This window comes from Vidua macroura, chromosome 5 (assembly GCF_024509145.1).
Source record: "Vidua macroura isolate BioBank_ID:100142 chromosome 5, ASM2450914v1, whole genome shotgun sequence".
In the NCBI taxonomy this organism is placed as follows: Eukaryota; Metazoa; Chordata; class Aves; order Passeriformes; family Viduidae; genus Vidua; species Vidua macroura.
The window spans coordinates 13642036-13669016 of NC_071575.1; the positions used below are offsets into that span (position 1 = coordinate 13642036).

At 39.1% G+C, this 26981-nt stretch overlaps 1 protein-coding gene across 1 annotated transcript in view; it reads left to right on the plus strand.

Moving 5' to 3' along the window:
• The first annotated feature begins 12380 nt into the window (after positions 1–12380).
• The window catches only part of PLEKHG7 (pleckstrin homology and RhoGEF domain containing G7), a 29805-nt gene continuing 15204 nt past the window's right edge, over positions 12381–26981 (plus strand). Inside the window, exons 1-7 of the mRNA XM_053977430.1 lie at positions 12381–13085; positions 14265–14287; positions 19559–19686; positions 21446–21486; positions 23329–23424; positions 24456–24605; positions 26574–26669. Of these exons, the coding sequence (XP_053833405.1) occupies positions 12381–13085; positions 14265–14287; positions 19559–19686; positions 21446–21486; positions 23329–23424; positions 24456–24605; positions 26574–26669 (1239 nt within the window). The remainder of the gene's footprint in view (positions 13086–14264; positions 14288–19558; positions 19687–21445; positions 21487–23328; positions 23425–24455; positions 24606–26573; positions 26670–26981) is intronic.

Consider the following 26981-nt stretch of genomic DNA (forward strand, 5'->3'; position numbering starts at 1 on the left):
CAATGTAATATGAGGGTGTCAAAAATGCACTGTTATTTCAGGCTTACAAACTTAAATCAATGGCATGGTTGGTGGCATATGATTATATTATGATTTTATATTATAAAAGTAATATAAAAACTTCAAGGGAATGTTACCAGATACTAAAACTCTCTTAGAAAGACCTCACGAGTAGCCAGAGATTTTCAGAGAAGATTCCTTTACAGTGAAGTCTCTGTTTTATGTTTGGAAGTGACACATTTTGAGCAGTATCAGATTTGTTGGACTTCCATCCAAGGAAACCACAGATATATATTGAAGTAGAAGCCCCTATTCTCTGCAAATAATTATAACATAGCAGCAAAATATTGCAACATTTTTATCTTTAGTCTTATAAAAAGACACCCAACTATCAGCACAGCACATAATAACAATATTTCAACACTTCTTTGATTTTTATGATGCAGAATCATGAACTCACACAAAACATTTAGCTAAGAGTCCTTGGACAATAGCTGAATCCTAAGAAAACTCCCAGAAGAGTCCCTATGACCCTCAATTTTATTATTATCTCAAGTAGTCATACATGGCCAAAGAAGATAAGTTTTACAGCATATCATTTTATTACACCAAAGCCTGTGGTCATAAATCACACATTGAGAATAGTGCAAACACCACTTTAAAGGTGCTCTGTAGGGGCTATTCTTCCTTATGAGAGCCATTAGCATAAAATCAAGATTATATAGTTGGGAATTTTCTTCCTGAAAACTGCATTATTTTGTATAGTCTCAAAGTCCATAATTCATCTCCAGATGGCAATTATTCAAAGGCAAAACTGTAAGGGGTAAGCAGGAGAAGAAGTAGGTCTACATTGCTATTTAACAGTATTTATATTAGTATTTATAACAGTATTTATTATTTTAAAATATCAGAAAACTAATGGATTTTTGATAGATACTAAAAGATGCATATTCCAAGTTGTGTGTGAGTGATTCACGTGCACAGGAGTTCACAGTATCAACATGGGATTGGCTTTTAGAAGCAATAAGTGAATCACTCTGATGGAAAACAAAATAACATGATCTCTGCCAGCCAGTTCTTGGAAAATAAACCACACATGCATAATTTGTGAAACAAGGAGGCAGAGTTTCCATTCAACCAGCTTGTCTGAAACGTCTATGATTTCTGTTTTGTTCTCAACAAATGTGCTAGTGTGTACAGAAGCTACAGACAAACCAAGTGGCTGCTGGGAGGCTGGGGCCATGCTGCTGGAACTCCATCTCAGGCAAACATCTAGTCAAAAACATAATGCACAAATGCTTCATAGTATTCTGGGAAGCTGGTAGCAATACAGACCTAAAATACCAGAACTTGTCCCACAAGGATGAATTTTAATCATATTAGCAAATCCAGTATCCCAGCCATGCTTTGAATCTGCTTTGAGCCTGCTGGAATATGACTACAAGTAATAAAAGAAACAGCAGCCACATTTGCAACTTGCTGCTCTGCACTTAGGATTGTCAGCATATGATCTATATCCAACCAAAGCAAGGAAAAAAAATCTCTCTTAATATTGCCAGTGGAATACTCTGGCACATTGCTCTTTCTCCCTCTCGCTTCATTTTGAGAAGAGGTTTATCACTGCAGCTACGACTCAATGCAATGATACTGGAGTGTTTTCCAGACAACCAAGAACTGAGGTAGAAAGCTTTGTCCCTTCCAACATGCAGAATCTCAAACAATACTGGGTTAATTTTAAGTTACAACTTGGAAAACACGTGAATTTTCACCTTTGCAGCAGCAGCCTTTATTTAATGCGTAAATTTTAAGAAAACAATAACAACAGAGGGGAAAAAAAAGAGCAATATAACATTTTGTGAAACTGTCCACAGTGTGATATAATACAGCTTACTATAATGCAACAAATCAGTTGGGATCTTATCTGGAGCATTTGCTTTATCTGTGCACCTTTTAAATCGTTGTTATTACAACCTCTTCTGCTTTCAATGCTCGTTCATCAGGAGGGCTTTTATTATCTGAAGGCTAAGTAAACAGGAAGGAAAACAAGCAACCCAAGCTATTGTATGACACCGGACAATGTCTTACTGCCACCTTGTGTTGAGCAAAAAGCATGAATAGCTCATATTTCACAGATATTTAAACAACAACAAAAAAATAAAACATTGTACAGAAAATAAGCAAGGACAAAAACTTTCAGGAAGGTGTGTGTGAATATGTGAATTCATATGTAATATTTTACAAATTGTTTAAGAGTTCACAAGGAAAAGAAAATTAGTATTTTCATTTCAAATTCGTCCTCACCAGCTAGCAGCAAATTTTACAGTTACTCCATAAAGAATGGGATATTTTTGAGAAGACAGAGATTCTTATCCTACTCTTGGGCTACTAATCAAACATTGCAAATGCCTTTTACACACATCCAAGCAATGAAAAATTCCTACAGTGCTGTAGCTGCTTAGAGTTTGGAATAAATCCACCTGCTGCAGACAACTTTTCCACTCACTGAATAAATCATATACGATATCAGGATTGGTCTTGTGCTTGAACAATGTACAAAATCAATGCTTAGAGAAAATCTGTCCTCTGGTAGCTCCAGAGACATTCGGTTTCCTTGTGAAGCAATCACTGCACAGTAGCACACACACAGAGGCCAAGATAAGAGATGGCAAACCCTTCTGCAGCAAATATTTGACCTTGCAGAATGGTGTTAAAAGAAAACAGTTAATTTGGATATATTAGAGATGCTACCATTACAAAATGTTTGCTCTCTATTCTTCATTACCAGATAATGTTGACTTTACTGTGATGGTTCACTGTACATGCTTTATGTTTTAAACATGTAGCTTTGAACTTTCAGCTTCTGGTCTGCAGATCTCTCAAAGTCCTGTGAACTATTTCCAAGGTGCCCACAAAACCAGATTTTTTTAAGAGGACATTTTTAAGAAAGCATATATCTTTTGTAATTAACTGTATATTCTAAGTTTTCAAAAGGTTTTATTTCTCCATGGGCCAAAATTTAAAGGTCCATAAACGGAAGGAGGTAGGAAAGCACTGAATTAAGGCTCAGACTTGATCTCAAAGCTTTGGGCACCACTCAAATCAAAACTTTTTTTTTTTGGACACCACATAATTTTACTTTCAGACCTGTTGAAATCAGTAAAACATTACTATCAACTTAACTGGTGCCAAGTTATAAACTTCTTGAGGCTTTTCAAGGCTGCCATGCTATCATGGCCTTGGATTTCTTTAATATAGTAGATAGCATGATCATCAGACAAGCCTTCGGTAAATTAGAAAGTATCCTGGGGTGGTAATACTGATTGGTGAGAAGTGGTTCCATTAATTCCATCATCATCAAACAGTTCATATGAGCATTATGAATTGGTGGTGGACTAAAGGTGTGCCAGTTCCACCTCCCAGCAAGTCAGTATCTGCAGTCCCTGTATTCCCAGCACGAAAGAATGGAAGCTGTAGAGTTTCACCTAGTATGATAAATGGATGAACTAGTTACTTAACTCCCTGAACATGATAAAGACTCTTTTGTGACATTTATGAAGGTTGCTACCCAAAGTCATAAAAATGAGCTAGATTAATGTACTTGGCAGAGCCACAATGCTGTCTCTCAAGGCTCCACTGACTTCAGTCACTGCAGCTTGTCCTCAAGGCATTATGTGCAGGGTTTGTCAAAGTGCTGGTGCAGCAACTAAAAAAAAAAAAAAAAAAAGGTTAAATCAAACAATAATAATTAAATATGTATACTATGAATTACCACTTCAGTTTTGAGGTCTCTAACAACTTCCCACTAACATATTAACTCTTTGCTCATTAGAAGAAACTCTTATCTCCTACTGTTATATCTAACAAGGAAAATCTGTGCTTTAGGCAGTCATGGGAACATGTTAAGATTTCTGCTGGACAAGAAGAGGTTGGAAGGCAGCTGTCCTCTTACTCCTACTGTATTTGTTACTAGCCTTTCCTTCCTTCATTTAGTTTAATTTCCTTTCCTTATTGCTCCCCTCTGCTTTTTATCCTCTCCTTTTGTTACAAAAACAAAAAGCAAGACATATGCCTTTTTAAGCCCAAAAAGTGCTAGGATCACCTAAGTCTGATACCCCTCTTGTATATAAGCAAAAAAGATAACAGACATAGAGAGATTATCAGATTTTGTTTCCCAGGACATCTTCCATTCTGTCACTCTTTAAGTCTCAGTTGAATTTGGGACTCCTAAATTTGTAATAAGGTAACATGTTTGTTTGAATCTCTCCTAGTCTTAAGAACCCACTCCATGTATATATTGGCAGAAATGCTCAATGGCCTCATTCTAGATCCTGAAAAAACTACTATGAGGTCAAATACCAGGAAGACATTAGAGACACATTAATTTAAATATCCTTAAGTGTAAAGGAGAAGTAATTGAGGTGGTCTCTTCAGTGGCAGCACTATCAAGCTAGCAGTGCTCATCCAGATTCCATGCAGGACATAGGCACAATAAAACCTACTAAAAACAGTTGTTAAAACTGAAGATGTCCCTTCACACTGCAGGGAGAAAACTCATACCCACAGGTGAAATACCCATCAATATCAAGGTGGTACAGTATGGATTTGGACTATAAATCCATGAGAAATCTAACTGCTGTCATCTGATCCCAGCAAACCCTTGACTGTGCCACAGCCTGGAGGGTGTTCAGTTGGAAAAGCCTATCTGGAAGGTCCAGCATAGAAGCTGTGCCTTTGGAGGTCTTTCAATCAGACTATTTTGATGGTAGCCATCACTAAAACTGCTAGTAGACTAGTATTTTATCCTACTTCAGTCTGTAAACCCAGAAGATTAGAAGTCTATAGGACAAGAGGGAATGGTTTAAAACTGAAAGACAGTAGGGTTAGATTGGCTACTAAGAAGAAATTCTTTAGTGTGAGGGTAGTGAGGTACTGGAACACGTTGCCCAAAGAAGCTGTGAATGTCCCATTCCTGGGAGGGTTCAAGGCCAGGCTGGATGGGACCCTTAGCAGCTTGGTCTAGTGGAAGTTGTCCATGCCCATAGCAAGGGGTTGGAACTAGATGATCTTTAAGGTCTCTGCCAGTTCAGACTATTGTATTATTCTATGACCAGCCATTCACTTAATTACAGGAATGATGTTCAGCTGCTTTTCCTTACAAGAGTTAGAAGTATTTCTTTGTTAAATTCTTAATCCTTTATTTAGGGTTTGGGAATGATACCGCTCTATATTGTTTGAACTTGCCAGTGAAAGAAAACACAAGAGAAAATGTATGGTCACAGAGCAGCCCGTTGTGCCTGTTTAGATTCGCCCACACCATCATGGACAATGGCTGCTCAGCTGCCAGTATTTAACAATAAACAAACATCAACAAACAAAATTGTTTGACAATATATTTAACTACTATTGGGACAGCAGTTGGTTTCTTGTCTTACATAACACTGAGAAAGAACTTGTTCAGGAAGGACAGTCAGTATTTCAAGCAGAGGTTCTATGCAAGTACATCATTCATGAAAAGGGTCCTGCATCTGGGACAGAAGATGAAAGGGAGCTAAACAGCCAGCAGGATGCAAAATGACAGCTGTTTACACCACATTTCTAACTGCTGTGGTCAAGGTTTGATATCTCTGGGGAACAAGCAGGCAGTCACAGAAGGGTGGGACACAGAAAAAATAGAAAAGATCAGTATATTATTATTTCTATTGTGATCAGACTCTTTTCCTGTCCTATAACAGCTAATTAGTGACTGCCAGAGTTTACCCTGTTTACCCAGTTCAAATATCTGGTTATACAGACCTGGTTTTTCTCTCTAAAGCTTTAGCAAATTTTAACACATTTAAAAGAGCATTTCCTTCTGGCTTACCAGTATAAACCAAGGTATAAACAGTCCCCTTGGGCCTGGTACATCCTCTGCTGAGTAGTGTGCCAAATTCCCCTATCGTCCTATGCAACTTACTTGCCCCCAGACCCCCTAACTACTGATTTGCTGAACAAAAGTATCTGGTGAAATAAATGTCCTGTCTTTTGAGAAGGACAGTCCTGTTCTGTCCAGGAACAAGAATAAAGCTGTTGGAGAGCATCTTGCCACCAAATACTGTGGGGAGGATTTGCAGCAATGAAGGGTGTTACTTCTGGCTCTGATACTCCTCTGCATGCTGCCTCCATCCACAACAAAGCAAATCTCTCATCTGCACCATCCCATCTGTGAATGTTCCCAGCCCTTGACTGCATTTTTATACATTTTTATATATATATTTTTATATTTTATCATCCAGACCTCCACAATTCTCTCTAGTGAAAGTAACTACAACCCACAACCCACTCCCTCTAAATCGGTCTCTCTGGCAGGAGGAAGATGGAAATACAGCTGGCAAACCAAGTCATTGAGATCAAAACCAGTCTTCTAGGAAAACTTAAGAGTCCTATGTGGCAGTGAGAAAGGGTGACAAGAAGGGAGGTAGGATATACTGACCCAATTCCAAATTCCTGGAATTGCCCCAAACATGCTTTACAAGTTCCTCATTGAGCCAAACACCTGCCTTCACATGAAACATTGATTATTTTCTCATCCAGCTTTTTATTCTGAGCACACAGGATATCTCATAGACAGGCAAACTCTTTAATCTAGCACTTTGTACTGTCAGCAGCTGGAAGGCAGAAAGAATTGTGCCAATTAAAGTTTTCTTCCAAATTTCATTAAGGTGCTTCTACACTGCTTCAAAATGTTTTATTCAGCTCTTTATTCCTGGTAGTTTACACTGAAACCAGTTACAAAAATGTAAAATCTGGCTGCGGTACCACATGCAGAAACTGATGGTAAAGCAATCTGTTAAGTCTGACAAGGTGTTTGGTCTCAGGGTACTGGATGAAGCTATCCAGTTTTGTGCAGCTTACATAGAACTATCACATCAGAGGAAAAGTGAGTGTGTCTTTACCCAGCCCTGTAAGCCTGCTTCTATGTCCACCCAGCCCTCGCTCCATCAAAGACACTCTGACAATAAGAAAATTCAGAAAAAATGAGAAAATTAGTAGATGGCTGAAGGATGGATTTTCCTGCAGGCACTTTTTTCAGAACATGGATGAGTACCACAGCTACTGCTACTATGAGTTCCTGTTTCTTAGTTCCCAGTCTATCTGTAAGTGTTCTCCCTCCTGCCTTCTCACTACAGCTGTCCTACAAAACGGGTCAGCTACCTCCCCCTACCCCCTCCCAGGTGCTGCTGCATACACGAGTCCTCTCTGCTCCTCAAGGATGCTTTTCTTCAGACCTAGTTATGAGGAACAAGGCCAAGGAGAGCAGAAAGCTTGTGACTGACACCACTATATCTTAGAAAGCCCCTTCCCCATACCAGGGCTTATAACACACCATGAATCTCATGCAAATCCCATCTACTCTGATCTGACTAGAACGAGAAGAGAGGGAAACAGCACAACTGGGATGGTTTTAGATTGTATTGATAGAAAGCAGAGCTAGAAATCACATCACATACTGGGACACTACAACTGTTGATTAAAACATAGCAACTGTTCTGCTTCATTCTTTTGTCAGGAAACAGTATAAGGCTGCAAGTAAAGCAGAACTTTGTGTCTGGATCCAAAACTCATTTTAGAAATGAGGTATACCTGTCCCTTCACCTGTAAATCCATAAGAACACAACAATTATACCTTCTTTTCTCTTGAAGTTAACTGACTTAACTTTCATTTGCCCCTTTCGTATCCCTGAGATGAACCTTTAGTCTCCCTGAGAACTGTCCTTTTCTGGAATTTTCTCTTCTCTTTTTTCCCTTCCATACATAGGCACATATACACTCAAAATGTTTCTGCTATAGTTACCCGAGTCTTGTAGCACAGGTTATGGGAGGGCTTATCACAGAACCAAGAAAGATAAGAGATTCAGCTTAGGGGACCTTGTGCAGCCTGTCAAAAATGAATGTAACAGCAACAGATAGCAGGAGGCGTTGGCAATGGCTGCAAGACTTGAGAGACCATCACAGGTGAACATTGCCTGTAAATCTCAAGTGGTCCCAGCTGGAGGCCAGCTCTGAAATCTCAACTACTGGTCTCCATTTGAGGCAAGACTTCATGGTTCCATATGACATTCAACTTGGATTTCATATTTCTAGGAAAAGCAATGTGTTAAATTGCAGTGTCCAGACATATTTTTTATACTCCTCTGCATGAGTCTCTATTCCAGATCTGAGATCCCCTTACAGAGTTCTTTGTGGCTCTTGAGATGATGGAGATGTGGCTTTTATTTTACTAGAGTCCTCTTAGTCATCATTTGAATGCATTCTTATATCCAGCTGATAACCACAAATTTGTCACTGGCTACAGACATATTGGTGAGAAATAGTGAACACATACATAGGTTTATATCTGTGTGAGGTCATTACATCTGATAGATCCTGTTTCAGGGACTTCAGGCATCCATGTAATCAGCCTGTGACATAATACACAGGAAAAAGCAGCAGCACAATGACACCCCCAGACTGAACTGTGGCATTTCCTGGTGTTTAGTAGTTAATGTCAGCCTTTGTATTTGATTTCCCTTGGATTTATTGTTTGTTTGTGATTTTCTCTTGAGGATAACCTTTCAAAAGACTAATCCCTTCTGCTTTGAAGCGATGCTGCTTGGACAATAATTACACAGACACCATGAAACGTTGTTGGTGTTTGACTCTACATTAGGCCAATTCTATCACTTTATTCTACTCCCCTGTAACAAAGCTGCCTTTAAAGTAATATATCAATGAATTGTGAATAGCATCTTTCATTACTCCCTGGACTAGCATATTTTTTTAAATTATATGCTATCTAGTTTGTAATTGGTTTTGGGTTCAGGGAGCTTGGATTATACTATGCAAGCATAGACTATTTCTTTCCAAATAGAAGCTTTTTTTCCCCCCCTTAATTACATGCTTTCCAAACACTCATAGTTTTATCAACTAAAATCAGTTTGCAAAACAATACGGTGCCCTGCAGTCCAGGAAGGGCTATTTCTATATCAGTCCCAATATTTAATTTTTAGCTTTTCTTTTTCTTGAAAATTAGGTACCTTTTCTACTGTAAATCTGTGGGCTTTACTCCATCCAGTATCATTAGCTGAGTAAATGTTCCTAAATCCTTTCAAAGGCAAATGTCTTTCCATGGAAAACTTCATAGCATTTTAGGAAGATTTTCTATTAATAGCAATTAATAGGGAGTATTTTTTGGTCCGATTTGTTTTTCTTCTATAGATCATATTTTCATTTGCTTAATTTCCACAGCCAAGAGCTAGATTTTTCCCTCTTTGGGGAAGGGTATGGCTTTGCTTGCTGACTGTCTGACCCCTTTCCCCTGAGAGTGTACTTCTTCTTGGAGAGCATCACCACCTCAGTGTGCCCAGGTCTGTCCTGAGGGGTAGGAAAGGACAGCTTTGAACACTGCAAAATCCGCAGACATTTGTATATTTCATCAGGCAACAAAGTCTGTTCCATTTAATCTGGTCCTGAAACCAATATCACCTTGAGAGCAGCATAAGGAGCCAAAAGACAACAAAAACCAAAGAACAATAACAAAAAAGATACCACAAACACACACACAACACCCCCACCCAAAAAAAAAAAAAAAAAAAAAAAAAAAATTCTTACATTCCTAAAAGTGCTTCTTAAAGCAAATACATTTGTACTATCAACTATCAGACAGGGTGAGCGCATCTCTTTTTCCTAGAAACTAAACTGGATATATACTAATAAAAATGACGTAACACTGCCACAGTTTTGTAAATAAAGTCTTGGAGTTTGTTTTCTCACTTCTTTCTCTCAGAATAATCCTCTCTCAATCCACAGTGCTATGCAAAATCAAAGGCACTTACACCAGTTTAGGGATATCTGGATTTGGTTTGTGGATGAATTTTGACATAGAAACCTTTACAGAAAATGGAAGCATTGTACTGCAAAGGTTGTCTGCCTTGTCAACCAAACATTTTCAAGTTCACTAAGCCCTCTTAAAATGTGCTTTAATTACACAAGAGAGTTGAACATTTGTAGACATTAGTGCTTCCTCACTAGTTATCTATCAAATAAACCATCTTTTCTCAGGTTTCACTTTCAATTCATATAACCAAAAAGATGCCTTAATTCTGGTATTTTCCAATCAGTTCTACAATACAACAGAACAATGTATTATCAATGTTTGGATGAATTCTCAAATATTCTGGTACTAACAACTGTGTTCAAAATTGCTTAACCAGTTAGCACACTTGTTAAAATTAAAAACTAATCATAAATAATATAAACAAGGGATAGACGACTATTATACTTCCATGAAAGATGAGCAATGCATAGTTAGATGCAGCTGAATGAATCAAGACAAGAGGGGGGGGGAAAAAAAAGATTGTTGGAGGAAGCATTTTATCTGCTCTTGCAAATTATTATATGCTTTCATGAGATCTGTCTTCCCAAATTTTCTCAATGTGATTTAATCCAATTTAACCCAATAGATCGTGTTACCTTTGTTTAGGGGATTGATCCTGAAGCCACTTCCGTCTGACCTGATAAACAAATCCCCTAGAAACAAGTCTACAAGAAAAAGCTTGTTCCCTACACCAGCTTTCAGTAAGGAGGCTTTAAGAGAGAAAACACTACTGTTAAGACTAGCCATCAATTAATCAAGGACTTGTTGAAAATTTGATTTAAAAGGATGTGACATTATAGCTATCTTGGTAAGTTTGATCATATAATTTTTCTGCATGTGTGTGGTGTATTTCTGCACTTTGTTTAACAGTGTATTTTCTTTACAAACATTTTGCTGCTGAGAAATTCTGTTCACAAAAGGAACATAGAAATACCCAAAAAGAAATACGTAAATTTTTACTTCTTTAAAAAAAGCTTGCTAAACTGCAAAGCAAAAAATGGTCCTATTTTTCATATAAGACCTCCATGAAAGATGTCTTTAAACTTTTCTACTTGTGGAACAGATCACTATTCACATGAATATCTGGAAACTGCATGCCAAGTTGCAAAATTCTGCCTGGAGAAGAGAGGATTACCAAGAAAAAATAATAAAAATAATGTAAAAATAAATGAGAATGACTGGCCAAACAACAATCAGTGAGGTGTGATTACACATCACAAAATAAAAGTCTTGAAATATTAAAAAGCAATAACAGCAAATCTCAGAGCAATGGTATGCAATATCATCATTCAAAAGGGGAAAGTAGTAGCAATTTCTCTTTATCATTCTGCAATATATTAAAAGAGATTTTTAATAAGGATAAGTGTTAACTAGTTCTTACCCATTAGAGAGAAATTAATAGAAGCTAATATATTTGTGGCTATTCTCTACTGTTGTGAAAAAAAGCTAATTCTATCAAAAACATATGCTTTTTCTCTCTGTAAGAATCTGAATGATCATCTTCTGAAAGTTTTGGAAAAAGCAATACTTTGAACTGGCAAGCGTAATAAATTAACTTCTTTCTAATCAATCTGATGGGACTATATAATTAGATTTAAAAAAGATATTCAATATGTAATAGTCAATAATTCAAGAAAGAAGTCAACATAGGTTTGAATAAACTAATTCTAATAAATGACAGTTCCCCAAACAAGCTAGCAATCATAAACATATTTAAGATTCCACTTTGCAAAGAAGCTAAATTAAAGAGGTTGAATTCATAATTTTCATTGTTACTTGAAATGTCAGTCCAGTTTTAGAGAGACTAAACATCAAAATATGTTAAAACAAAGCTTTATTAATCAAAGAACATAAGGCTATTTTCTGATGAATCAACAGATAAGTTACTAATATAAATAATTTTCTTCATTATTTGATTACAACATATACATAACATTTACTACAAAGTACTTTTAGGCTTAAAAGAAAGCAAGAGTGATGAGACATACCTAAGTGTTAAATTTGTATTTGCTTAAGAATTCAGCAAGAAATCAGTACTTGTACACAAAGAATTTTGCAGCAAGTCCTGAGAGCAAGTGACTCCATTTTTATCCCACCTACAGCAGTGCTACAATCTCATTTATCGATGGGGGAGTTGCAACCGGAAATCAGGGGGCTGCAGTGCCAGATGAGCAGAGTTTCTAAACTCAGTTACTCCTTACCATCTAATTAGTTCTATTGACTGATGCTGACACTCTCAAAGTTAGCAGTTGTTTAAACAGCTTGCTAAAATTGGGTCCTGAACCTGTTGAAACCTGCATTTAAGCGGGATTCAATGCAAAGGTAATTGTTTTTGTACTAGCGCACATATCTACCTTGTTTTGTTTGGATATTTTTTCTATTTGCATATTTTCCCACTTAAAAATTCATATGGCAAGTTTGTAAGAACTGTTTCTGATCACATTTCCTAGGTACACATGGATATAAATCTTTATGCTGCAAATTAAGAATGCAACAACCAAGCTCTGATTATTCTCCAGACCCAGTCAAAGAAACCTGCACCAGCATGGAACCTCTAGACAGGGAAGCTGATCTCCATAAGGAAAACGCTGCTGGGTCTGAAAGCAGCAGCCCAGAAGGTGTATTCAGTTCCTCTGAAATGCAGACAGTACCAGTTTGTATGGACACCACCTTGCTTCATGGGGACTACATTCTCAGACGAGGTTACACAGAGTCTTCAGTTCTGAGGCTTCCTACAGAGGAGTGCATTGGGATCCACCATGCACCTTTCCAGTTCGACCGTCATGCTCGGGCCAGAATTTCCACTTCTCCAACTTTAAGGCGCCTAAGGATGGCCTCTGCCTCACAAGCACTGTCATTTCAGGACTGTTCCGAGACAGCTCAGCTGGGAAATCAAAAGGAATACACTGGCTCTCTTCACCACATTTGTAAGAGTCCACCTCGGTGCATTACAATTTCTTCATTGTCGCTGCCTTCTTGTGTCCATGCAAAATTATTGTCATCCAAAGCCAAGTCTGAGAGAACTATAGCAGTTCCAGAGTCTGACATACCCAGATCAAAGCTTCCAAGCAAAAAGGATCCTCTCAGCAATGACAGTCCCAATGAGCCGCCAAGAAACTCTTGGAGAGCCAACTCTGCTATGCTTCCTACGAGACTCCCCCGCCCAAGCCCTACATTCTGGGCAGGTGTCCAGGTAAGAGGAATAGAAGGATGCAACCTCTTTTTTAGTCTTTCATATTCAGTGTTGGTCTATCATGAGCCAGTGCACAAATAAAACCCCAGTTCTTAAACTGAACTGCATGTTGGGCCGTGATCCTTTAATACAGCAGACCAGCTTCTACACTTAACAGGAAGGGAGATTTTTCTTTCCAGATCAGGAAGAGACAGCAGTTCCAGCCTTGCCTCTTGGTGACCAGGTTAGCTTAGTTCACTCCTGTACAGGGCCACTCTTTCCCATCTCTGTCCATTCACCCTGGTGGGCCAGTACAAGTGTCGATGGAGATATGGAAAAATAAGACTAAGTAATTGATCCTGTTTAGGATTGGGTTTTAGAAGACTATTTTCTTTCAACCCTATTTTGTCTTTAACCCTTCAGCAGGATTATTCCTAAAACAGTGAAGTTCTCTATTCTGTTTTACTAAATGGCATTACTAACCCTAATAAAACCAAGAATTAAGTTGATTGAGTCAAATTTAAGGTCTGCTACTACCAAAGGAAGAGGTACAATTCCCTTTATTTATTTTAACCTACCTAACTTGGCCACTCACTGGCACCCCTCCCTTTTTAAGTCTTGCTCTATAAACAAAGAAGCAATTGTGCAATCTCTTCTGAAAAAAAGAAACCCTGGTCCAGTGAGTGTCAGAATCAGTAAAGAGAAATAAGCAAGGGAGGAACCAACCCTGCATCTTTCAAGGGTAGGATAATACAATTCAGCTCTCCACAAGGACAAAAGGAGAAGCTTTTGTACAAGCCAGGCTTGCTACTAGATCTGCTCTCAAAGACCTTCTACTGTGTGCAGAGGCAGTTAAAGTCACACACACACTCGACTCTGTCCTTGTGCAAACAGCCTACACACACATTTTGCTGAGGGTAGATGGTGTTAAATAGGTGTAGAGTTCTTCACTAGCTGGTTAGCTTTGCACTACAAACCAAAAGCTATTTTCCTCCTCCCCCCAACACATGCAAATATAGAAAACATTCTGGATATCAAATGAGTTCTCCTTGCTCCACAACAGTGAAATTAATTAGCCTATGCCCAAGCCTATTACACTATCATTAGGATATTTCCCTTTACAAATGAGCTCTTTTTTCACAAAAAAATCAGACTGCTTGCTTGCTTTCTGACCAACTAAGAATATTCACTTTCTTTCAGGAGAGTGGACTGCCCATGCAAAGGTATGTACATATTTATTTTGTCCAATTCTAAGCTTGACTCTCCTACATTTTTAATGAATTTGCTTCACTCTAAGACAAAACTGAACATTGAATCATATATACATAACTCAGCCTTAATTTGTAGATTTGCTATGTGAAATGCTTGCCACCAGCTCACTAAACTTTTTAATGAGATTTTCTTTCAAAGGTGGCCCTCTCCCTAGCACGTTTAGCTACATTTCACGCAATATTTCATCCGGATCATCGGGAGCTTTGCACTAGGAACTAACTGCCAAAAGGTCCGGTTGTTTGGCTTAGCAGTGTCAAACTTCAGCTTGAAGAATGTGAAATATCTCATAATCCTGAGTGACATTCTTCAAAAGTTTGTGGAAGGGAAAAGGGAGCAAAGGAGCTAGCAGAACAGCTTAATGTTCTTCTTATACATAAGCAAAGAAAATCTAGGACTGCTGCTGGAGAGGGGGATTATTAATCCTACAAACTGAGAAGAGTACATAGAATACATGGATTTTATAAGTTAGTGCAGACAAGATGGTGTTGTATGCCATATACCTGTGCAGTGAATTGTGTCAAGGTCTTTGAAAAAATTCTCAGAAAGTAAAATTGCTATTAGAAATTATTTTGATTAAGATATGTTTCTTTAAGATATTCAAATGTTTACAGAAGGGAAGGAAAGTTTTATTTTCTCCCCACACAACAAGGAAGCAGGAGATAGTACCTCCATTAACAATGACCCCCCTCGCATTGATGGAGTAGTGCTCACTTTACTGCATGGTCCCCTCAAGGATGTTTGGGACTGGGTGGTTTGGAGCAGACTGATATAGTCTAGGAGTCTTTACACAATGCAGCTCCCTAGAGGAGATTTGAAAGATGTGTGCATGCATCTGAAATTACATGTTCACTGAAGAAGAGGCTTCCCAGAATTCTAAACTGTTGCACTTTCCAACCCACCCTTTAGCATTTTAAATTTACAATGGAGATGGAGAGAAAAGGGGAGGGAAAGATCTTTTCATCTGGATGTGAAAACAAGTGATCTATACCTTTTGTGGGAAAAGCCTGGTCTAATCCAACTCAAAACAGGAATACATGAACATATCTCACTGTCAGCAGAAGATTTGCATGATATGTAACAAACTTCAGGGGAGAAATTGAAGATACTGAACACAGATGGTTTAACAGGAGAACACTGAACATTTAATGTACACACCTTCTCTTGGTGCTGCTTGCCTGTAGTGGCTTCAGGAGGGAAATAACTATATGCCAGCTAGAGTATTGGCTTTGGACCTCTATCCAGACACCTTTTAAAATCAAGAAACCACAACCCAAGGAAACAATCCAAGATTTTTTTCCATAGGCACCAGCAGGAAAGATTGTCAAAAGGTGGTTGGGATGATGTATTATGAATTCTATCTAGATAAATGTTAGAATGTGCAAAATATATTTTAAAATGCACTAGTTTCTGCTTTAAACATTTTTTGTCAAATCTAATTTGGTCCAAGGTCTGGGTTAAGCCTGTATTCAGCTCCTCCTTTATTAAGATCATTAGTCTAACTCCTTAACAGCTAATCCCTTCTTATCAGCAAAAACAGCCAGCAAAAACTGTTCACATGTCAGATTATTCTCTCCATCTAGAAGCATATTAGGACAGTTGGCAACTCTTCTCCAAGACTGACTTACATATTGTCCTGGATAAAATCATACTTCTCTCCTTCAGTTTTAATGAACATCTCTTCTCCCCACTCCCAAGCTGTACTTTCAAAAAAAACATCTTTAACACACTCATACTCATTTTAAACAGCCTTCTCCCACACATTCCTCAGTCAAGAATGCCAGCACATCCCTGTCAGCATGGCAACTTGCTGAACCGATGCTGTTTATAAAGAAACATCCAAAATAAATAAACAAAAAGGGCAAGAGGGGCAGCACAGATAGGTATACGTGGTGGAGAGCAGGTGAGATGCCAAACCAACACTGCCATGGAAGAAAACATTGACAAAACAAAACCTCAAGTTTACTTCGATCTCCTTTTCTCCTTGCACCATTCGGCATTATCAGAGACTGGGTGGAAAACTGCACTATTCCCTACAGCAAATCAGCTGTAGGAAGAGCCTTCACAGTAATTGCCAAGACAGCTCATATTCAATGCCTTGAAGGAGCTGGGCTCATTATCTTGAAGTACTATCACTCCTCTTTTAATGATTCACACAGCTGTAAAGTGTCATAGCATCACAGAATCACAGAGTGGGTAAGGTTGGGAAGGACCACAGTGCTTCTCTGTTACAACCTCTTTGCTCAAGCAGGGTCATCCTGGAGCACATTGCACAGGAGGAGGAGTATCAATTACACTAAACCTAACTCCTTATGCAATCATAGAAATAGTTTACTTTTGACACTAGGTCATTTTCCATGCTAACTTTTTGAATCAGGGAATCCAAACACCCTCCCTGAGCAGCTTGGGAAACAGTATCACTGCCTGGCAGTTACCTCAGTACTGTGACCACCCTGTAATATTTACCTTAGTTACAGCCTCTGCTGCTTTTACTCACATCTAGTGGATATTGCTTTACAAAATATATCTGCTATTTAAGTAAGGTGATCTATATAGAGGTCTGCTCCCTGGGATAGCTAGTTAGGCTAAGATTAGGGACATATGAAGATACTTTCTATGCCTTACAAATAAATACATACACAGAATATTTATTTTGCCAGACCACGACCTGCTTCAATGTCTTTAACACTTTTCCATAACTTTGCCATGTAAATCTATGACATTATCATGTTTCAAAAAACAAGAGGATTTTAAGAACTAATTATTACAGATTATATCTCCTCAGATGCCTGAGTTTGTCCCTAAAGCACAAGAATTTCTTTCATTCCATCACTGCAGTCCTCTGCCCCCAGTAAGTAAAACAAACAAAAAATAAAGAAAAAGGCAAAGCTACAGAGTCTGAAGGCATGAGAAGATGCTAAGATATTGCAGACTTAAAACCTAGTAAATTTTACTACATAGAACTTCAGTAATTTAATTTCTCCACTAAAAAAAAAAAAAAAAAAAAAAACAACAGAAGCATCTGATGCATCTAATATGCCTACAGGCATCAGGCCAGGAAACCACAGATACCTGTGCTCCCATCTCTGAAGCATGAATATATAATTTAGACATGTAAGCCATCAACCAGCCCAGGCTCACCACATTGCAAAGGTATATTGTAGACAGGCACCCAGGTGATCTTGCCATGCCCCCACATTTCACAGGCTTGTGCACCTATGTGAAGAGCTTGTTTAGCCATGTGTGTGCCTGAAGTTCAAGGCCTTTTTGATCTGGTAAGTAATGTCATTTAACTCCGTTACAGTGACTCTGTGCTTCCATTATTAGTCTTCATAAGCCACTAGCCTGCAGCTTCAAATATATTGTGAAAATAGTAGTAGGCTAGATGCTTTAAAAATCAATAATATACTGGCAAAATCTTAGTGAAGCCAACCTGAAATAAAGCTCCTGAATTTCCTAGTACAGTAAAAACACCTTTGAGGATTATCTTATACTGTATTGCAGCACCTGACTTGTATAATAGCCCAGCTGCCCAAAAATTGCACCATGTAATCACTAGAGGTTTCAGTGGTATCTTAATACAGTCATTACCAACACTAAAAATTTGCACTGGGTAGCACTCAGTGAGCATCTCAGGAAGGTACTCCTGAGAGGAACACTCCTCCCCCTTGCAGAGGTATGGGCTTGCAGACGGCCAAGAAACAGATCCCCCACCCATTAAAGCTCTCAAACCACACACTGAGGGTTCAATTTCATAAGAAACCACAGAGTTTCACTGTAAACCCTAAAGCCAAATAAATAAATCCTATGTTCTCCATTCAGTAGGACCAGCAGAAAAACTTGCAAAGAATGCCTGCATTGCACAATGTAACCTCCTCAAGATGTAGTTTTAAAGCCCAGATATGTCCATGGCTCAAGTCTTAAAGTCCCAGGCCTGGCCCTCTTCATAGCCTACAGATCTCTCTCTTGTTAGGAGCAGCTTTCATCTAGACTATTCAATTATTTAGCTAAGGCAATTGCAAGCAGTGTACCTGTCAGGTCATAAAAAAGGCACAATCTCCTTGTCTTACTATACACATCAAATCCCAGTTCTCCACCTCAGATCTCATCTGTCAGTTCATAAGCTGTCAGGTAACTATTCATGCACTTAAAGCAAAAAATACACCTGCCAGGTTTCACACCAAGTGTGGCAAATGGCTAGATATTCACTGTAAGATAACTGCCTAGACAAAAAAAGATCTCAGTAAGAATCATGCTTAACTGACCAAAAATATCATGCACAATAAGTGGTGACTGAAAAATGGAATTGCTATAAATGTACATGTACTTTGTGCCTCCTCCCTCAGCTACTGAATTACTGGCCCTTTGAGCCCTAATGCAGTATTCATGTACTGAAGGCAACACAACAGCAGCTGCAGACAGCAGTCCCTCTGCAGCACATACTAACACAATTCATTAAGTATCAGTGTGAGTTATTGGCAAAATACAAAAACGTTTTTCACATGCACCAACAGTTTCTGTATGCGAATGCAAGCAGCCTGTGGCACAAACATGCTGCTAGATACAGAATGCCAGTGTCACTTTTCTTCATGGATCTAAATCCTGGACAATGTTCTCCATTAGGAACAACAATAGTTGGAAAGAGACATTTTTCAAGCAATAGGGCCACTGAGTCATATTACATTCAAAATATTTTAAATAGCAGAAAAAAAATGCCAAAATACTTAGAAAGAAAATAGTACAAACTAGCAAAAAGTTTATATAATGTTTTTAAAACCCAGCATTTTAACAGTTTCACTAGTGTATTGTCTTTTCTTGAAATCACCTGAGCTACAGGAAGGCTAAAAATAACAAGACAGCTAAAAACAGTATTTAACTGCGCCATTAAACTCCACTGCCAAAACATAGATTCTAAAATCCCCACTCACTTTTTGTCTAACCTCAGAAGAAACCTGGAATTTTCAATATTTAAATGCTCTAATTACTGATTATCTGAGGCAAGCCATGACCATAACAACCTTGATCTCAGAAACAATGTGGAGCTTGAAAGACAACTAGGTCAATCACTGAAATTCTCTGCTTGTTGTTCTTTTAATACATTGTGTCATAGCTCCTGTGATTTGGTTTTTTAGCTGAGTCCCTCCTGTATCAGCAAGGAGCCCTTCAGAAGTTTCCCTGCAGCCTCAAGCAGACAGAGATGACGTGTGTTGTTGTTGGTCTCACAGATCAGCCGAGCGCAGGCGTAGCTCCCTGGTAGTGAGTCTGCCTGGACTCGAGGTGTTCCCTGGAGACCTCCTGGTGTCAGACAGTGCCATGGACTACCTGCCCTACTCATCCTTCCTGCTCAGTCCAGGTCAGACACAGGGTGGGGTTTGCTCCTCCGAGCCCAGCAAAAGCCGGGACTGGAACACGTGTGCGTGTGGGATGGGAGGGAGGATGTACACAATGAGAACATGAGGTGGTGCAGCCTCTGTGGGGGGATCCATTTACACCACACCAAACCGACTTCATTGCCAATCTTAAAACTTCTGTTTTCTTTTTTTTTTTTCCCTGCATTTTACTGTTGAATGCAAAATGAAAGTAGATGAGAGGGTAGGACACAGATCACATTGCTTCTCCACAGGCTAGAAGCAACCAGAGCCCAGGCCAGGATCTCCATCTGGAAGCAGTTGAGGTACAGTTTCCTACCTCCACAGCTTCAAGCAGAAAGAAAAGCAGCCCATGCTGCCCTTTGCAGTAGTGCTCTGATCACAAGGGTAGCAAACCCAACCCATAGTTAGAGGTTTCTCACAAGACATTCCAAAATGGAAATACAGACCTGCAAGCAATTTCCACAAGCAGCTATTGTAGAATATAGTATGGTGTGATTGACAGAGATCCTGGTGGCCAGAGATCAAGAGCTTCTCAAAAAACAAGTCAGTCAAGGTTACATCCAGCATTTTCGTGACAACAAATAAGCCAGCCATTCCCAGAATGGCTAAGAACTTCAAAATACAGAAACACTGTGTGAGTCCCTGACACACCTGAAGGTGGGTGCCATGTAAAGAAAAGCTTTTCATATTTCTTGCTGGACACAGTCACTCCTCACAAGTCACCAGTGCACTCCTAAATCTAGATCCCCAGCTTTCCCTGTGCCTCACCAAGGACCACAAACTACAGTCTGCCTCACTGTGCCAGCCCCATGACAGATCTGAGGCTTAGGACTCGTAGGATTGCTTATTCACTGAAGATTTAAATACCTGCGTAACTCAAACTTATCATAATGAGAAGGCATAGACTAATTCTAACATTAAAACAACATCTTCAAAAATTGGCTTGAGGTATGATGGTTTTCCCAGGTAAAGAACCACACAGTGATCATAGCAATCACATAGTGATCACCTGCAACAAGGAGGAATGCTCAGCATCATCCAAGATCCCACCACAGATAGTCATAATTCTTGTTGGGAGGAACCCAACAAGCTTAATGGGTTTTAAGTCTGGTGCACAAACTGCCTAAACTCAAGTATTAAATATAAGCCAAGCAGAGTATTGTCAGAACTCATCCCCATATGGGCCACCAGTTGTTGGTGTCAGTGCTTGGCACCAATCGACGGTGGATGGGAACTGACCGTCACTGTTAGTTTATTATCTGACTGTAAGACTTTCATACCTTCTCTCTGTGAGTTCTCACAGGCAGCTCCTTGCAACTCTGACTCCTTTTCTCCTTCTTCTGCACAGCTGGCTAACTTCTTACTGTCCCTAACACAAACACCTGACCCTTTCTGTCCCCAGCAGCACATACTGACCCTTACTGTCCCTAACACAAACACCTGACCCTCACTCCTCACAGCCCAGCCAACTGACTCCAACTCTCCTTTCAACCAGCTGACCCACTCTTTTATAACACCCATCCTTACTGGACACACCTGTGACCTGTTAAAGGCAAGGCTGTTCCTATTCTTTGGTAATTAGTACAGCTGCAGCCCCTCAGGGGTGAGACTGCCTTCAGCACTATCTCTATTCTCTCAGAATCCATCCTCCCACAGACTATAGTCTATCAAGCTGCATATATAAATAATAGTTTTTTATCTATTTGTTTCCTTACTGATAACACTTGTTTTGCCCATTAGAGTCCAAAAAGTCAAGGTGGCCATTTGCCAAAAGAGGAATTGTGAGTATTTTTACCATTTTATTTTCCCTTGCACTGACCTTGCCTTTTCCCAACTCTAACCTGAGTAAAAGTAGCTTCTGTACTTTCTTGCCCTTGGAGAAAGGCAGCCAGCAGGTGAGCTGAACTCAGAGGTGGCTCAGCCCTCTCTGGGACTGCTTGCACATTAATCTGCAATGAAGACTGGGTCACTCCTGTGCAGCCATTGCATGTGATGCACATGAAAACAGTCGGTGCCACTGCTCCCCATCCCTGTGGGTGGTGGGAGGAGAGGTGTCCTTGGCACCAGGAGGGCAGAGTGGGATGGGCAATGAGAGCAGGGGCTCTCATTCAGGGGTGGCAGCAGGCCCAGTGCATCTCCCTGGGATAAGGTAGCACAAGGTGGACAAATCAGTTCCATTGCTGCTTTCACCACCATGTATCCTGTATTTTCTGCGTGCCTTAGGGCTTTGGAGAATGCGATGAACTGCCACTCACATGGAAGGGATCTAAGCTTTGCCTATAAAAGCAGTGCTCCAGGACACTTTCTTAGGCCTTTTCTGTCCTCATGGGTGCCCTCACACTCAACAGTGAAAGCACAACTCAGTGAATTTCCTTGTCTAACACAATTTGTTATCTTTTCCATTTATGAAAACTTTCACTCACTAAGGTATCTGAATTTCCTTTCTGTGTACTATTCAGCATTCAAAAAATTATTTGCAAGTTTCTTGATAACTTTTTCTCACAAATCATGTAATTAAGAACAGTCCCTTCCCAGTATTTTTGCATTTTATCAAAGAATCGTTTGTGCATACAGAACCAATGCAAGTACTCAGGTTTATATGTACAAGAACTCCCTCCTCATTTGATAGCAGTTTCACAGCATTTGAAGGAGCATGACCTAAACCTGAGGATTTTTAAATTCAGCAAAATATTTTAAATCTGCAATAAAAAACACTTGATATTTAGACAAAAGTGATTTCTAAGACTATTAAATGCCATAAAATTTAATTCATGAAGATTCATTTGCTGATACACTGGTTCAGTGTGGATATACATTAACTGCATTGTATTTTCTGCCCCATTTCAATCTATCTTTTAAAATTAGGACCTGAACTTAAACACTAAGTTTCAAATATTATAATCAAACACATATTTCAAAATTGGCCTGAGTTCAGTGCCTAAAGTTCAGACACTAGAAATCCATGAAGTGGGAATATACCATTCCAGAGAACAGATAAAACTTAGGCAAACACCTTATAAGTCTGTGCCCACAGTACTAAATTAGAGTTCATAAAGAATGTTTATTTTTTTTTACAAGCCTAAATAAACAAAGCCAAAACAAAAGCAATTGTTTTTATTTCATGGCCCCTCACACAATGCCCTGCTGTTATTTTAGCTTTCTGAAAGTTCATTTTAGACACTACTCTGCAAATGACCAAGCAAGCTTTTTCCATATGTAGCTCAAAAAATTAAAAATAAACAAATAAATACATAAATTTGTATACCTATGACAGGATTGCAACTATGAATCTGTTGTCCCCTATCTCTGACAGTACTAAGGGAAGCAAACATTTCATTTGTTCTGTCTTCCAAGGGTAGCCCATTGCCTGTTATCAATGGATTGTTCTGTCAAAGACTTGTGTATTATAAATAATAGTCTTACACATCCAAGCCTGAGGCGTTTCCACACCCCACTCACAGCTACAAAGAAAGCTGGCATCTCTGCCTTGTCTCTGTGTAGAAGAGCCTGGAAATCCAGAGAAATCACTCATTTAAGGGCAAACTCCTTAAGCATTAGGGCAAGAGGGGTAAATTTCTTTAAAACACTGTATGAATCAGGGGTGGTTTCATGTCATTCAACAGGGTAAAGACAAGCAGAAGCAAGCCTCTGATCTGGAAAGTTGTCTTTCTACTGTTAAGATCACAGACTGCTGCACAGATGAATTTTTCTGCTTTAAGGTATCAAAATACTCAGTACACTGTATCAAGGATACTTAAGGATGGAAGGAGGAATTCTATGTTCTTTATAAGCTAACATTTTTCAGTTCATTAATCTGGATATGAGACCTTTCTGTTAAATTAATGCATAAGTATAAGGTATATTTTTGTCAAAATGACAAATGGAGGGGCAAGTGGGAAACTGAGGGTCAGAGTAGACTAGCAAGGACCCTCAAAATCATCTGGATTTTGCCAGGGTTCCAGACTGCCCTAGATCAGGGAGGTATCACCTTCAGAAAAGGTCTCAAAGCAACACCTACAGGTACTAGAAAAGCAGAAGAAAGAAACTACAGTATCAGAGAGATGCCAAATGGGACACAGCCACCCCCATTGCTGTGTTCAGAGGCAGCCACACGCAGGTCAGTGCCAACACCAAGGTTTGGCTCCAGAAAAGCCACCAAAGCCAGTCTGCCAGACAAACAAGGCTTCTGGCCCCTAGCCACCTAACACCATCCCCTCTTTGAAGCAAACCTTTTGCTTCTTACAGCAGGCTGTTATTTGCAGCTCCCCACACACAGGTGCTGAGGGCTTCTGTCAGTGCCCAATTTATATATGGACATCTGACTTCGGAGCAGGTCCATAATGTGATAGTGGCCACCTTAGGACTAAACAAAACAATTTCCAAGTGACTATGACCTAGTCCTTTGGTACCTTGATTTTATCATCATCTAGAAGATAAGATATCATCCACCCAAGTGCTGCACAACAGAACAAATTCCTTAGCATTTGCAAGCTACCCACTAATTTTTGATAAAGCATACCTAAACATAAATTATCACATTGTGTTGCTTTCAAATTCAGTGTGTTTATATTGTAAGTGTTTTAGAGGAGAATGCTGGGGTTTAAAATATTTTAAAGGAACTTTTAAGCTTTCAGAAGAAAAATAGCTAATACTGGTAGATGAAATTTACACAGTAAATAAGACATAGATTCTTTTCATAAGGTCTGAAGCAGCTGATGCAACAATGTTTTCTTTCTTCTTCAATCAATAGAGTAAATCTTGGTATGACTTTATAAATGAGCAACAGACTGAGCAGAAAGATGTCAACAGCCAGTTAGAAATGAAAAAAGAAGCAGCGGTGTGGGAACTTTTCACAAGTGAATGCACTTACTTTCTGGATCATTTGCTGGTTCTCAAGATGGTAACGTCAGATTTCACTTCGCAAAAATAATGAAACATTATTTGTTCTGCTGTGATGGACACAAAGCCTCCTGAAACCTCTCATTAGAGGTCTGTGGGGGAATGACTTAAGCACCTGGCTTTTCCTCCCACCTTGCCTGCTCATCATGTTTCCATAGCTCCCTTTTCTGTCTTTATGATGGTATCTCTTCTAAACATCACTTTTGAGTGATGCAATCTAGTACTTTGCAGTTACCATCTGTCTGCAGAGCCTTCCAGGATATTCAACTGATATTCCATTAGTTCTCTCACAAATACTGTACTGAAGCCATGCCACAACCAGTTATTTCTGTACAATTTCTGTACAATTGCTAATATTGCTAGTGTGCAACATTATATTTGTCATTTAACTTCATATAGAGCTGTGGTTAGATTATCCTGACAGGAGCATGAAAACCTCAGAATTCAGCTGACCTGTAGTTTTAATGTTACACGAAAACAAGTATACTGAAAACAACTCCTCTCCCAGAAACTCTGTATTACCTCCAATACAGTGAATTTTAAGAGCTTGAAATATGGACAGGAATATTACAGACTGTTACAAGAATAGCTGCACTATTTATATTCACCACACATCAAAAATTAATGTATCCATTCAAAAGGATGGAAGCTTCCACAAACATTTTCTTATCATTTTTCTCTTAGTCAGCACAGACAATTTCTGATTTCTTATTAAGTCAAAGAAAAGAGATTTGTGAAACATCTTCCATGTTGCTGAAAAGTTATCCTGGACAATACAAGAGCAAATTAAAGGAAATAAATAGAGGAGTGGGCCGAATTCCTCCTTGGTGGGGCAGAGCAGGAAGGGAACAGGATAGCAGGACCAGCTATTGGTTCAAGGCAGGAGAAAAGCATCTTTGTTTCTATACACTTTGTTTAGAAATTGGAAAAGTTTAAAAAGTGGTGAATACTGGGAAGAATGAAGATAACAGCAGGCATGCAGGCTCCTTGTGAGTCTCGTGTAGGAACCCACAGACAAGCCTTTGCCAGGCCTGCATGGCCCATGAATGATGAATTATTCAATCCATGCCAGTTTCCCAAACTCTCCCGCTAAAGAAAGAACCCATTGCTTTTGGGTAACCAGTTTTAAAGATACCTGCTTACTTCCAATTATAGAAATATTCCACTGATTTTAATGAATCTCCACAGGGAGCTTTTAGACCACCATAAATCCCCTTTGAGCTCTCAGGACAACCAGGTCATGGTAACTAAAGAATTACACAAGGCTAAGCAAATACTCTCACTAGTTATTCAGTCTTGGCACCTGGGTGACAGGTTTTTTCATGATGCTTTTAACTCATAAACAAAAAAAAAAATCTACTCAGTAACCTATAAATTTTAAGACTTTGTCAGATTCAGCACAGCTCAATCAGATTTAAAAATATAAAATTTTAAACAGACAGTAAATACACACACAGTTTTCACTGAATACAGGCTAATAAAACAATCCAAAGAGATGAAAATCCTCCACAGGACCTCTACTTACCTTAATCCAAGAATATTTTTTTTCCTCATAGTAATTCTAAACAATTTAGATACCAGCAGTTGCATGGGGTAGGAAGGAAAGCATTTAGAAAGGTCATAGAAATCAGTAACTGTGACTCTGATGTTACTGAGTCCTTCACGCAGGGATCTGCAGGGGGTTCATTTGCCCCTCTTCTGCCCAAGGGCACAGCAGGGACACAGCTGCCTCCATGGTAACCACAGAGAAACCCCAGAGACATCACTCACACCCTCTTCTGCACAAAACCCACTATTTAACCTTCAGGCAGATCAGGAAACTTTTCTCACAATGCCATCTTCTGCCCTCCCTAAATCAAACAATCCTTTCATGAATTTCAGTAAAAATGTAATTTGGGGAGGGGGGGGGTGGAATTTTTATTGAATTGGCACAAACAGTAATTAACATGGCTTTGTTTTGGTTTTAAAGATATTTATGAACACTCTAAAATACCTCCAGAGGAATGAATTTCTCTTGGATGTGGATTTGTGGAGACTTTTTGCAAACTTAGAGGAGTTAAACAAGGTGAGTATAAAAAGTGAAGTGTTACTCAGATCAGAAATTAATCAGCCCAGTAAAAGAAAACAACAAACCAAAAGCTTCTATTTAGTTTCAATGCTCACATTTGGAACTTTGTTCAAATAACCCACCTTTTCCTCTTTTCTATGTGGTATATCAGTGAGAGTCAAATACCACCAGTGCAAATAATCCTCTTGTACCTCCAGCCAAAGATACATGGCATTTTCAACATGGGGGAGAGCTCATTTGGCAGTGGTTTCTGAAGTAAACACAAGTTTGAGACTAATTCTCATAAGCAGCGACCTTTTAAAAGAGATG